The following is a 12,463-nucleotide window of genomic DNA, read 5'->3' as shown; positions in this document are numbered from 1 at the left end:
TTCGGCCGTCCAAGTTATTGCACCCACAATATTAAAAGTATGCCTATATAGTGGAACCACTGCTTGTGCTAATAAATTATGTAGGATCATTGATGCGCTCAGGCTTCCACGAGACGGCAGAGAAAAAAGCTTAAGCATGTAATTATAGGGCATAGCAAGCCGTGGTATTAGGTGAGAAAGCTGTCGGTTCGACCGGTTGCGCCGTCCCTAATCGTTTTGTTTATTCCCGTTGTAGGCCGGTCCACCGTTCGTCTGCGTCACTTGTAGTAAGCAGCCCAGGCGAATCTAGATCGTAGGGTTTTTGCTGTTTGCTGTTTGCTGTTTGCTTACCATAAATAATCTCCCCATTTGTCCTGCGATTCCAAACAGTTAACAATAAATGATGTGCTAACAGACTAACAAACAGGATCAACACTAGTAAAAAGTAGTAGTGGATCATTCCTATCCCGTAGTTGTAAAAAACGTCCCAAAATAGAAGGACGGCCAGATCCTGTAATCGTCCACTCGTCTATTCTTTTCCATCATTTCAAATGGGGTTAGAAAGAAACACAGTAAAAGATCAATCGACTATCGAGATATGCTGTCAATATAATATTTTAACATGAACGAATTATCATAACCATTAAGGACAGGCCTCTCGTTAGAGTAACCAAAATAAGGCCAACGGCGCTGCACTAAATCTGCTCCGCATAATGGCAATTAAACAGCGCGTATCTTATGCCTGAGTGTATCTTCAAATGCTTCGCTTAGAATCAACGTCTTGCTTATTTTCTATGTCCTCTTCTGGAACGAGCGTAGATCTTATACACAACAGTTGACTAAAGGTGGTACGAACGCGCTGTGGAAAATGCACGCACGCTTTTTGCGTGTAGAATATGTCTGTTCTTAGCGTGGCGTTCGGAGCTAATCGGGTACAACAATGCGATCTTACCGTATGCCTAATAAATAAATAACCATTAAGTAGGTGTTTAAAAAAATATCATACGATCAGTGATATCCGCTTGCTAATTTTACGGACACAGCCGTTACTATTCGGCGGAATTTCTAGAATTGAAAATTTAACACTGCCCGGAGAAGGTGTCTCTTTAGCTGCTGGCAAGACCGATTTTACGTGACGAGTGATTTCTACCTATAGTTTTATAGTGAAAACTTTCACTCCCATGTCGTTCTAGTACGCGTGAAATATAGATCCGAGCAACAAGCAATCTACGCATAACAAAATCTAGTACGTCAGAGAAGTAACTTGGGCATGACAAATCTAAGTAGCGTCTACTTGAGCTTCCTTCATAAGTTGCTATTGACTACGTGTGTGGTTTTAATCGACGCCGCCATCTAACGTGTCCCTCAATTGGCATACGGGCTTAAGGTTCGAATTTCGAACTTAGAGCTAGCTCACTGTATGAACGGAAAATTCGTACGACCTCTTACATATCGGTATTTAGTTAGTTTTTTTTTAGTATCCCGTGTAATAACTTCACGAATTTAATTCTGACCCACCTAAACAGGGGTACGTACTTAATGCACTCGACTGTTTTTCTATTTAATATTGCTAGTACTTAGACGTGTCGCCGTGTTACAAGAGGTATGATTATATAAAGAAACAAACAACAACACCAAAAAATATTTTTTTTTCTATTTATTATTGCGTACCATTTTTCTACAACAATGAAATGTGGTAGAAAAATGGTCGCGCAATAAAGATAGCTAGATAAATGGTCGTAGAAGCATTCCGAACGCTGAGGTCGGAAGCCTTTTCTGTTTGTAAGTTCTGAATGGCTTGAATTATCATGCGATTACTACCGAATGGAACTTAATTTTTTCACATATATAATGTTTGCCCTGATTGAGTAGTTTAATTGATGTAGACTGGAGATAATTATGGCTAAATATTGTTCCGCCGAGTTATAACGAACGATCATTGGTTCGATTAATCAAATATCTGAACACAGATATCCGCATATGGTTCAAACAGCGCCAGCGAAAAGTAACTATATGTTTACTTACTTTTAGAATAAGACGGAATATAACGAACTCGAACGAAAATTCGCATGGGAAATCATGGTTCTATATAAAACCACCAGCCAAGTGCAATTATTTGCTGAGCATTGAGATTTTCTGAGCCACAGTGTACTTCAGCACTGGTGCAGCCTCACGTCTCGAGATAGGACAGTAACGGTTTCATCATGCTTCGTTATTTGAACTATGACAGAAAGTTTACCTATAGGTTCTGGATAACAGACAGGGATGTAAACTGTAAACTTTTTCTAACTGTTATTACTTCAGATGGTATATTTATCACGATTGACTAGTTTTACCCGCAAAGAATTGCAGTCCGCTCTGAGTCAGAAGGTTGGCCTGAATGACAAACTGTTCAGCTCTGGTAGCATTCCAAACGATGGATCCATGTGGAGGCTCGACGCATTCGGTAAGCGCTTCCTCCTCTGATCGATGGAGCGTCACTACAGTCCCTTCATCCAACTCGTCGACGAACAGTCTGAAAACATGAGCACAGAATGATCGATTGTTCTAATTGTCGCCAGCTAAACTCTCCATTTATCCGCTCATTATCAAGCGGTATCCGAGCAAGCCTCAAGTCGTCTTCGTTTACCAATGCCTCCCAGATAAATATAACATACGCCATGGAAAAATTCGATTCTTAACCCAGTACAACCCAGCAAAATGTAACTTGGCAATTTTCCCATTATGTCCTTCTTAGTTATGGACAGAAGATACATAAATCCAAGAGATTCCACTAACAGCTTCAATAGCGACCCATATGGGTCTGAATCTGCGTACGCAGCACTGGCTGTTCACTATGGTAGACGAACTGTGGAGTAACTGATACATCAATTCCGCCGCCAAACAAGGTCTTTCGATTAGAGGCAACTACTAAATAGGCCTATATATATTTGTGTCAATATCAAGGTAATAATAGATAAGACGTAGCAACTACGGGTAATCTTGTGGCCAGAATCAGCTATCGCAGGCACAACGAACAGCGAGGCATGCTGCCTTAGGTACCCACTGTTTATATGGTGATTTGGTCGATCATGACGCAGCGAAAGCATCGAATATTTTTTCCACTTCCGTGCTCTTTGCTTATTTAGCTTTCCATAACCATACAACCTTAATACAAACGCACCGTGAATAGTTCAAAATTACAATGGGACAAATCAGCGGAAAATAATGAGCGTCCATGTTCCCGCCGCACTAATCTCTTATTGTGCCCCATTAACATAGGGAGCTTTATTATTGTGACAGATTAGCAGCACCTACCTCTAAGTCTAGCCAATTTTGTCCTTCTATACATTCGTCCATCCATCTGCAAGACGTATATTATACCTCTTCTGCGCCCCTCGCAACTCGGCAACGTACGACCATATCTGTTCATCCCCAGTTCGCGGTGCTCCCCTCTCTAAACTTCCCTAATTAATCCCAGATATCGGCGAGTCACAGCAGTGGATATATATATATATATATATATATATAGGAGAATGCAAAGGAAGGCTTACAATTGAAGTGTAACTGAGATTCGGTACGCTGCTAGTTAGTCATCGGCAAGAGAAACAGGTAATTGGAAATAGTAATCATTATTTTTACTCAATATGTTGATTACTTTGTAGCGGCGCTTAGATCACACATTACCCATCGTAACCTAATTTTCTGCGAATAATTCTGCGTAGAGTTCCCTGCTGTTACTGGTCGTTTGACACAGCCTTCACATAGAAATCCGCTCATTTCATCAAACACTGATGCGAACCCACTGGCGCTCGATGTAGCAAGTGACTTATGTCACGGCTGAAGCTTCTGGCCCATACAACAGCTACCTATACAAGCGACGTATGCTAAATCTAGCATGATAACAGATACAACTCTCCAGCAAATATGGCGGTTCCCAGTTGTTAAATGAGGTGGTGGCAGAATCAATAAAGAAAACAATGACATTTATGAGCTTAACCCCGAAGAAAGGCTGTCAGAACGTGTTACCTTGATGCATCACTGCCACGCACCCATATTGTTGCAATCCTTATTTTCAAGGTTGGCCTAAATCCTGTCTAACTATTTTTGCGCATACATCAACTAACATCAGTGCTTCTACTTCACCTTCAACTAAAAACCTAATTTTTCCTAATTGCAAGTTTCCTAGGCTTCAAGCAGTACAACAGACTTGACCAGTAGTTACTGGCGGTCACAGTTACATCAAACTTGCTTTGCGTCGATTTGGCATCTGTTCTGAATCCTTACAACCAGTGTTTTTTTTTCTACCCTGACGATTCACCTACCAAGCAGAGCTACGCCTGTCATAGAAACATTATACGTGCATTCGTAGCGAAAGTTGACGATAATGCACACAGATTCCCATATTTCTTCGGTTCCCATGCTACAGTCAGGCATTGTCTTTCCTGCCGAGATAGGCTATTTCCTTGCAGACCTTGCACTGCCCCCCCAAATCTCAATTGCCAATAATTTCGGGCTGTCGTGTTACCATAGAGGAGCTCAACGGAGCGCTGCAGATATTCATTTCGACAAGATGCGGATATCTTATAGCAACACCAGTAGTCATTTGCGGAGAAACCGCAAAACTGCTTGTGGGCGCTACTTCATCGTCTGTAACCCGCCTCGTTATCAGCTGAAACTAATGAAAACCTTTGTTCTTCGCCCGTGAGCTTTCCAACTCAACCTGTAAGCCCATTCGTCTTCATCCTCTTCTGAACTCATCGTATCGCTGCCCGAATAATTTGTATGGACCTCCACACCCTTCACTGAAGCCTGGCTTTGCTGGAACTGAAAGATAAATCCTGAGATATAGGAAGCGTTCTTTATCTACTTGCTAACATCACTACTGGCATTGTGTAGGACTGAACCATCATGGCCATGATATAATAAAAAGAAGCTGCAAGCATGTCTTATCGATTCCTATACATAGTAACTAGAAACAGAAACATAACCAAGACCTGACAGCAGCTAGGCGTGCTACAGACATTTTCTGTCCGACATGTAACCCTGATATGGCAAATCCAACAAGCAATGACGCTCATAAACAAAATCGCAGTGTTCAAAGCTCCTACTGTTTTTCAGCTATGCTCTATACAGTATGCATACTTGGTTTTAGCCTTTGCAAGGCGTAAGACATGTAAAATATGATATTATTTATTAGTAGTTGTACATAAAAATCAATCGACGGATGACGGCCATGAAGACTAAGCATTAAAAATCTACGAGTCCAGACATCTGGATGCATGTACATATCACATTAGGCATTAAGGGCCGCTTCAAATAACATTTGCTGGATAATTCACGAGGCTGCCCTGCGAAAAGGCTGGCACCTCATGATTCTCCTGCAGCAGTGATCGGAGCAGCGGGATTCATTGCCATATCGTAATGTACTTCATAGAGCTCAGTATGCGGTGCTATCAAGTGGAGCCGATGTTATGTTAGTGTACGCAGATCACAAGCGGGATGGTACACAGAGTGGATAGAAGCGTTCCATTGGGAGCAGCGGCAACAAAAGTGGAAGTACGGGTCGAGTTCGAATCTCGTAAGTAGCAGATGTCGATTTGGCAAGAATTACAGAGCGCGCTCATATGCTTGATGGCACATATCACCGGCCGTCCAGTCGAACCCGACGATCCCTCGACGCCTCTCCTCCACTAATAGTACTCCGCGTGGCGATGTCTGCGAAGTAGCTTTCAACCCAGACCTCCACCCATCGTCTTTGTATCGACGGGCTCATGCCATCGCTACTACCGCTGACACACCAACCCCGAAAGGAGATAGGATGACGTTTAGAGGATGTCTACGTCATGCGTTCAAACAGGCACAGAAACGACTGTAGTGTTCGTTCGAGAACTGTTTTCGATCTATATCGACCTCCGCTAGGCCTTCTGCTCTCTGTTCTCGCAACCGATAGTGGAAAGCCAGTGAAAGAATAAGCACGTACGTCCACAAGCTCCATTTGCTCATTTGCCAGCATCGTCTCACCTTGCCCTCCCCGTTTCACTGCCTCCGCTCTACTTCTACCTAAATAAACAAAAGGAAATCATTCAGTGCATGGCGCCGGAGCAAAGGCAAACCGCTGCACAGGGCCGTACGGGCGGATCGCAGGCTGCATGTACGCTGACGGATAGAGAAGTCGAAATGGAATCACGACAAGGCACCAGTTGTAACGGTAGAAGCTGTGGAGGTAGCTGTAACCTAACTGTGACGGAACGCCGATACGTGGTTTTTAGGGCAGGGAGATTTGATGAATCTTATGCTTATAGCGATGCTGACAGTGTGTTTGTAGTGGTAACATTTATTGCGAAGGTGTGCGATACGCAATGAAAGAGGGAGCCACAAGCAGTTTATAGCATCTTGATGACGGATAAAAGCTTTATTATGTCAGAAACTTATGTTAAAATTGCTTTTTTGCTTCTATGTAAATCGGGAAAACTGTATCGAATGAGTGGCTTTGCATAGACCGGAAACCGTCTCGTATTGACATGACAACCCGTAATACGCTTCTATATAGGGTTTACTTGACCTTTTCTTGTACCAATAGCGGCAGTGATAGCCCAACCGTGATGTAATGCAAAATATAGATGATGAGAAAAAGCTAGAGAAGTGGTTACCGCCATTTTGAAAAGTCCTCAAATCGTCCTTACATTTTTAACACGTCATTCGATTCTAATTGTCGGTTCCTTGCAGGATTTTGATGGAGTTCCCTTAGGAATAGACGGACTCGCTACGTAAAAAAGTGCCTCATTGAGAGAAGTGTGGCGAAACAAAATAAGGCCACCTCAATGTTATGCCTGACCTGTACTCATTAGCTAGCTAAGCTCCTATATATTCTTATCTTTGTCACTGCTTTTATGATGGCCAGCAGAACTGCCTAATCGGTAAGCTGGATGTACTTCATATGCAAATATCATTCTCACGCATTCGTACGATGTCACGACAAGCCAATGAAAGCAAAAAAACCTCGTCTGACCGCTACGACTTCCGCTGTAGTCGAACCCCCGAAATCAGAATCATCACCGTCATAAATACTAACGCGATTATTATACAACAGAATTGTGACCGCAAAACTATGGGAAGCAAACGACAATCTCGACCGATACGGCGCCTGCTTTTCGGCAGTGTTTAGAGAACAGTTAAACTAGTTGTTTTAGTTTTTACACCCATGAAAATATATATTGATTCCGCAATCTTTAATGGGGAACCTTAGTCAACGTGTCAACCCAATTTGGATGTGACCATCTAACCATTTTCATTTCAGGTGTTCACCACTATTCTACGCGAACGTTTTTACAATTATAATATTATAGTTTTCACCTAGCACAGGCGAAAGGAGAGGAATTGCGGGAAGTTTTTGCGGAGGTCTTGAGTCAAAGATGGTGCGCTCGAAACTGAGCCTGGACACTGATTCTCGGCGTCACTCGGTCGACTCGACCGAATAGCGTGGTATGAGACCGAACCAATGTTACTTCGTTGTTTAAGCAATGCCAGCAGCAAAACGCATCAGCGACAAGAGTGACAGTACATACATATACCCTGAGCGACGGTAGAGGCAAAAGGACCTAAAGAAGCAGGACAGTGCGTTGCAAATCTTTTTTCATAGCGAAGCAAAAGCGGTTACAGTCACTAGAAGGTGAAGAGAGTAGGCCCTCAGGGGAAGAACAGCGATGACGAAATTAACCCAGTCTACTTTTTCTTTTGCCTCCTGTTTTTCACGTGCACTTGAAGCCCGCAACAGCGTTAGAGGCAGCAGTCAAAGCAGCCGTTGCCTTTTGCAGATGGTAGCAGCGGCCTCTGTGATAGCGGTCTTCTGTGATAGCGCGTAGTTTTTATAGCCAGCTGTGGTGTTTTTGTGCAACAACAGATACCGGCCGTTCAGAGGGACAATTTCTGGACACAAAAAGAGAAGGAACGGCCTGCACTAACGGCCTGACACGACATATGAATGCGCCTGCGTCTCAGTGCTCTGAACAGAGCGACAGAAGTCAGGACAGCTGGTTCCCTTGCCTCTCATTGTATCGTAAGTAGGATTCTTCCCGGATCGAATTGTTTTCCCTTTCAATTGTTGTTGTTGTTGTTTTGCTAATAGCGATCTGACGTTATACAGCTGAAAGTTTGCCATTTTGGCTAAGTTCTCCTTTACTTCTATGAATATACGTATATATTTAGCTGTATTTTGGACAGTTTTTATACACACACAGGGACTCACGTTTACGTGCTACGGCATATGGTTCGCTTTGGATAATTGCCACTGAATTTATTCGTGATAGCAGGATAAGGGAAGACTCGTAAGCTACATAAGTTCAATGTCAATCACACCGTAGCAGAAGCTGGAAGCGAGTGCACGAACGTAGCTTTCGACAATGAGAGATGAGGTGTGAAGTAAGAAGGTGTTCGCAGAGGGAAATAATTGACAATTTACCACCGTTGCCAAAACGTAAATTTGCTCGTGTGCATTAGCTGTAATAATAACCGCATAAGGAACTGAGATTAGAGAAAGAACACGTTTTGTGCTTACTACAAAAGATGGCGTCGCATTTTATGTTGCCCAGTCGCGTAATAGACCGACAGCAAACGCCCCGGGAAGTGAGTTAGGTATCAATGAACACTTCGCAATTGCGTGGAATCTAGTTTACTCAGATTAGCTCCCAAATCGCGTACATCCGCAACAATCTTTACCTAACTCTTGAAAACTTGCATCTGGCATATTGGTTATAAACGACGGATTGTGTATTCGAGTAGGCAAAAAGTGTCTATATATGAAACTGGTAAAAGACAAATAAAAACTAGAAAAAAATGAAACACGAATGAATCATAACAAATGGGAAAATCAAAGGCAATCAATCAACCTGTAGCCTCCCAAACATATTCAGAAGCCAATTTTTGGATCGTGGATAGTTGTCATGTTATGGCAAACTACGGCGGATCAAGCATTTGTGATTTTTGAAGTGTCCTGAGTCTCTGCAGGCAGCAGAGACTGCCGAACATACCCATGCTACAACTAGAAATTAAGCCTTTGCGAAATACGCGTTTCTATCGAGGACACAGGCAAAGTGAAGCCGACTCTGCGTATGCGTTATGTCAACTGCACGAGTATGTACTCCGTGTTTGATAGTAAAAGTACAGGACACAACAACAACAACAACAACAGACATGCTACTTCAGTAAACACTGGCTCATAACGATGTTAAAGCGTCTCTTTTGAAACGTCGCTAATTTCGCGCAGGACAATCGGTCGCTAGTATCAGGTTTTTGGTGTAGACTATAAAATACAGGCATCTAACAGACTTAAATATATTTCAATTAATGTGGTTGCCGATACGCGTTTCGTGTCTACCTGGTTCTATCATGTTCTGCTTTCGCGTTCAAGCTTATAATTATCTATGGCAGTAAAGGTTATTATCAGTTTTCTCTCCTGCTACAGTCTTTCAAACTGTATGTAGCAATATTATAGCAAGTTTCATGGAAGGACGTCAAGTTGCTTTCGAACACCGACCCTCAACGATCTATGGACGACAGCTTCTTCTATGGGACGGAAGGCACGAATGTTTCTGACATAATTTAAAAAAGTAGTTCATTAATTATTATTGTTATACTTCGATAGATGTCATAATAGCATATATCGATACTGTAATAGGTAATAGTAAGTAGGAAAGCGGAGCCAGGCAAGACATAATCATTATAATACTTGTCAGCATTTGCTGAACGATTTCAAACAATTGAGATGATACAGGAGACACAATTTTTGAGTGGCTACGAAAAATAGTAGGAGCAATGGAAGATAGGCCGCTGCATCATGCAGCCTGGAGCAATTTATGTTTCTGTAAAAAATAGAGGCGTTGTTAAACCGCATAAGATATATTGAGATGCTGTACAAATTTTGGTATCGCGTTCAATGCGGGTCTCACTTGAAAGTGGTCGTGAGACCGGTGACGAATCGAGCGTCGTGAACCTGCAATCGTAAGTGACCTTATCAAGATTTCGTTCGGATCATAAATGAGAATTGGTAATTAAGGCCCTATTCTATTCTCCTCGATATGAATCAAAATATAATGGATACATAACGCAGCGTTCATTGATCTCACTGCTTCAGCTATTTATAATTACAACGACCTATGAATAGGTGGTCTAAAATTTTTGGGCTAACTTGACCTACCGCGCCGATTATTCGGCCCAGGTTAGGGATGTGACGTAATACTTAATTGCTTAGTTTCTTTGCCATCTTAGTGGTTTTACCAGTGTAAATATTACACTCACACGGGAATTTTTAATGATATTTTTAGATTTAAATTAAACACACTCAGCTTTTGTCGCAAGTATTAGTGCGGCGAACTTCCGCATGTTTACGAAGGAAACATATTGCCGTATGTTGCACTTCTCTGGCGATGCTCGTGAAGGAGACTAGTAAGTTTCAATGATTTCTTCTGCGCTATGGCAGCCTTTGCCCCCATCACCTATGCAAACCACCCACACCGTTTGCCTCTTTCCCTGCCTCAGTTGTTTAGCAGGTCTTTTGGTTCCACCGTTTTGGACGGCGTCGCCGTCAATCTCACCGCTGTCGACACTGCGGGTTCCGCCGCTATCAGTTAAGAGATTTGAAGCTGCAGAAATCCAAGCTCGTACAGTTGAGTGCCATGCCGCTATCGTAATTCGCGCAACGACATCTGAATTCTCACTCTTTTTAGGAAGTTGGTAGCGTGCTTTCTCTCTCTCTGTTTTGGGCCCCCTTTCTAGCTCTGCTCACGCCTGAGAGCTTTAGTGGCGCATACGTCGACCTTTTCCTTTGATCCTGGGGAGATGTAGTCACTAATGCAGGGCCCCAAGCTTTGATAGCAGTGAGACATAGATATGATTTTAAATTGATAGAGGCTGGCCTCCACAGTAAAGAGGCAAAGGAGGTGCAAGATGTGAGGCAGTCAGGTACGAACTCTTTGTATTTCGTTTGCGAATACGATATCAAAGCTGAAATATATATATTGCAATCTTGTACTAAGGAAGCACAAAAAAGCCGATGCGAAAGTATTGAATTTTCAAATAAAGCTAGATACGTATTTGATACACAAGTAGTATATAAAGCATATTGAACAAGTGCAATGATAAGAGTTGTCGTACATATATATATACTTGGAGTAAACGCTACCGAAGTAAGCAAATGATGTCAACGAATCAAGTAAGTAGTACAGGAGGCGCTGGGTGACTGCCAGTGCAATCGTCATTGCTTCTGCTGCCGCCGCCGCCCCCGCCGCCTTCCCTACAGTTAGAACGGATGCTCGGCTGGATAAAAACATGGAAGAGGATACTGTATCTAATTAGATTTTTATGATGCTAACAGTACATAGGAGAGACAGGCAGTAGATAAAGAGGTTCGACATAAAACCGAGAGGCAGAGTGACAGTAAAGGACGGTACGGCGATAGCAGGAAGCGACAACGTAGTCCGAATGCGTTCCTACTTGTTCATAAATTAGGCGCTTGTTCCGCAGTTGTTTTGCAGTATTTGCACTTACGCGTTACCGTCTGGTTATTTAAAAGTTCTAATGTTATAAAAGAGAGCCAAAGCGTCAAATGAAGTCCACCCTAGGGAAAACATACTGTTTTACACAAAAAAAAAACCAAGGTGCTGTTGACAAACAGCGAATGAGACATTTACGGTAGAAAGCTGCTTCTTGGACACAGTCTACAGAGTCGACTCCATTATTTTTCATAAAAACGCGGGGTCACAATATAACATAGGTAGTACTAGATAAATTACCTCTTTGATAAAGACAGCTAGGGTCTATAACGTGGCCTTTAATATTTGCCATAAATCGCGCGTGACGTATAAGACTGTTCAGTGATGACGCAGCTTGTCATGTGGTGATGATAAGGTCAAGCGGTACAATACATATATCCATTGTTTATATTCGCATTTTTTTCGGCATCTTATCGTCCTTGTAGGCTATGCCAATCTTAGCCTGTAAACGTTCCTACCTGTAAGGTAAATTCTGTAGGCTTTTGAAAGAGATCGCCTGCTTGGCCCAAATAGGTTGAGATAGTGAGAGACCGCGTGGCCGCTTTTTTTTTGGACTACTTCAAGCTGAATGGATCAGATGCTACCGAAAACTACTTTTAAACGCTTATGGAGAGGTATGTTATTGTTTGTGCATGTTAAGAAGCCCCAAAGCTTCTCGGGCTCGTACGGATCGCCAGAATTTAAGCTCTCAGTCATGCAAATTTAGAACTACAGTGTTCCCTTGACCTTGTTAAAAGCATTTGTTGTAACAATTTTCGTAATATACTTAGATCATTGTTTTCTTGCTATTATACGCCTAGACTCATTTACCGGATCTGGTCTCCAACTTGGGCGTCAAGGACGAGATGGGATGTTGTATTTGATGAAACAGAAAGCCCCGAAGAAATCGAACAGCTCAACTGCAAAGAAGAGAACAGAGTCAATTTCGAGTGGTTGACTATTAGAATAACAACAAT

General features: G+C 42.5%; 2 protein-coding genes across 5 annotated transcripts in view; one reads left to right on the top strand and one right to left on the bottom strand.

Annotated features, from left to right (window-relative positions):
- LOC111254723 (uncharacterized) overlaps window positions 1-12,463 on the bottom strand; it is a 43,517-nt gene that overhangs the window by 19,359 nt on the left and 11,695 nt on the right. For all 4 annotated transcript variants that reach the window (XM_022815872.2, XM_022815877.2, XM_022815884.2 and 1 more), the window contains exons 2-3: window positions 12,318-12,406; window positions 2,316-2,494 (exon numbers count right to left, since the gene is read on the bottom strand). In XM_022815872.2, the coding sequence (XP_022671607.1) occupies window positions 2,316-2,494; window positions 12,318-12,406 (268 nt within the window). The remainder of the gene's footprint in view (window positions 1-2,315; window positions 2,495-12,317; window positions 12,407-12,463) is intronic.
- Window positions 7,679-12,463, top strand: part of Schip1 (Schwannomin interacting protein 1) — a 140,620-nt gene continuing 135,835 nt past the window's right edge. Inside the window, exon 1 of the mRNA XM_086976889.1 lies at window positions 7,679-8,017. The gene's annotated coding sequence lies outside the window, so the exon portion shown is untranslated. The remainder of the gene's footprint in view (window positions 8,018-12,463) is intronic.

This window comes from Varroa destructor, unplaced genomic scaffold (assembly GCF_002443255.2).
Source record: "Varroa destructor unplaced genomic scaffold, Vdes_3.0 BEIS01000001.1, whole genome shotgun sequence".
NCBI lineage: Eukaryota > Metazoa > Arthropoda > Arachnida > Mesostigmata > Varroidae > Varroa > Varroa destructor.
This window is presented reverse-complemented; position numbering and strand designations above follow the sequence as displayed.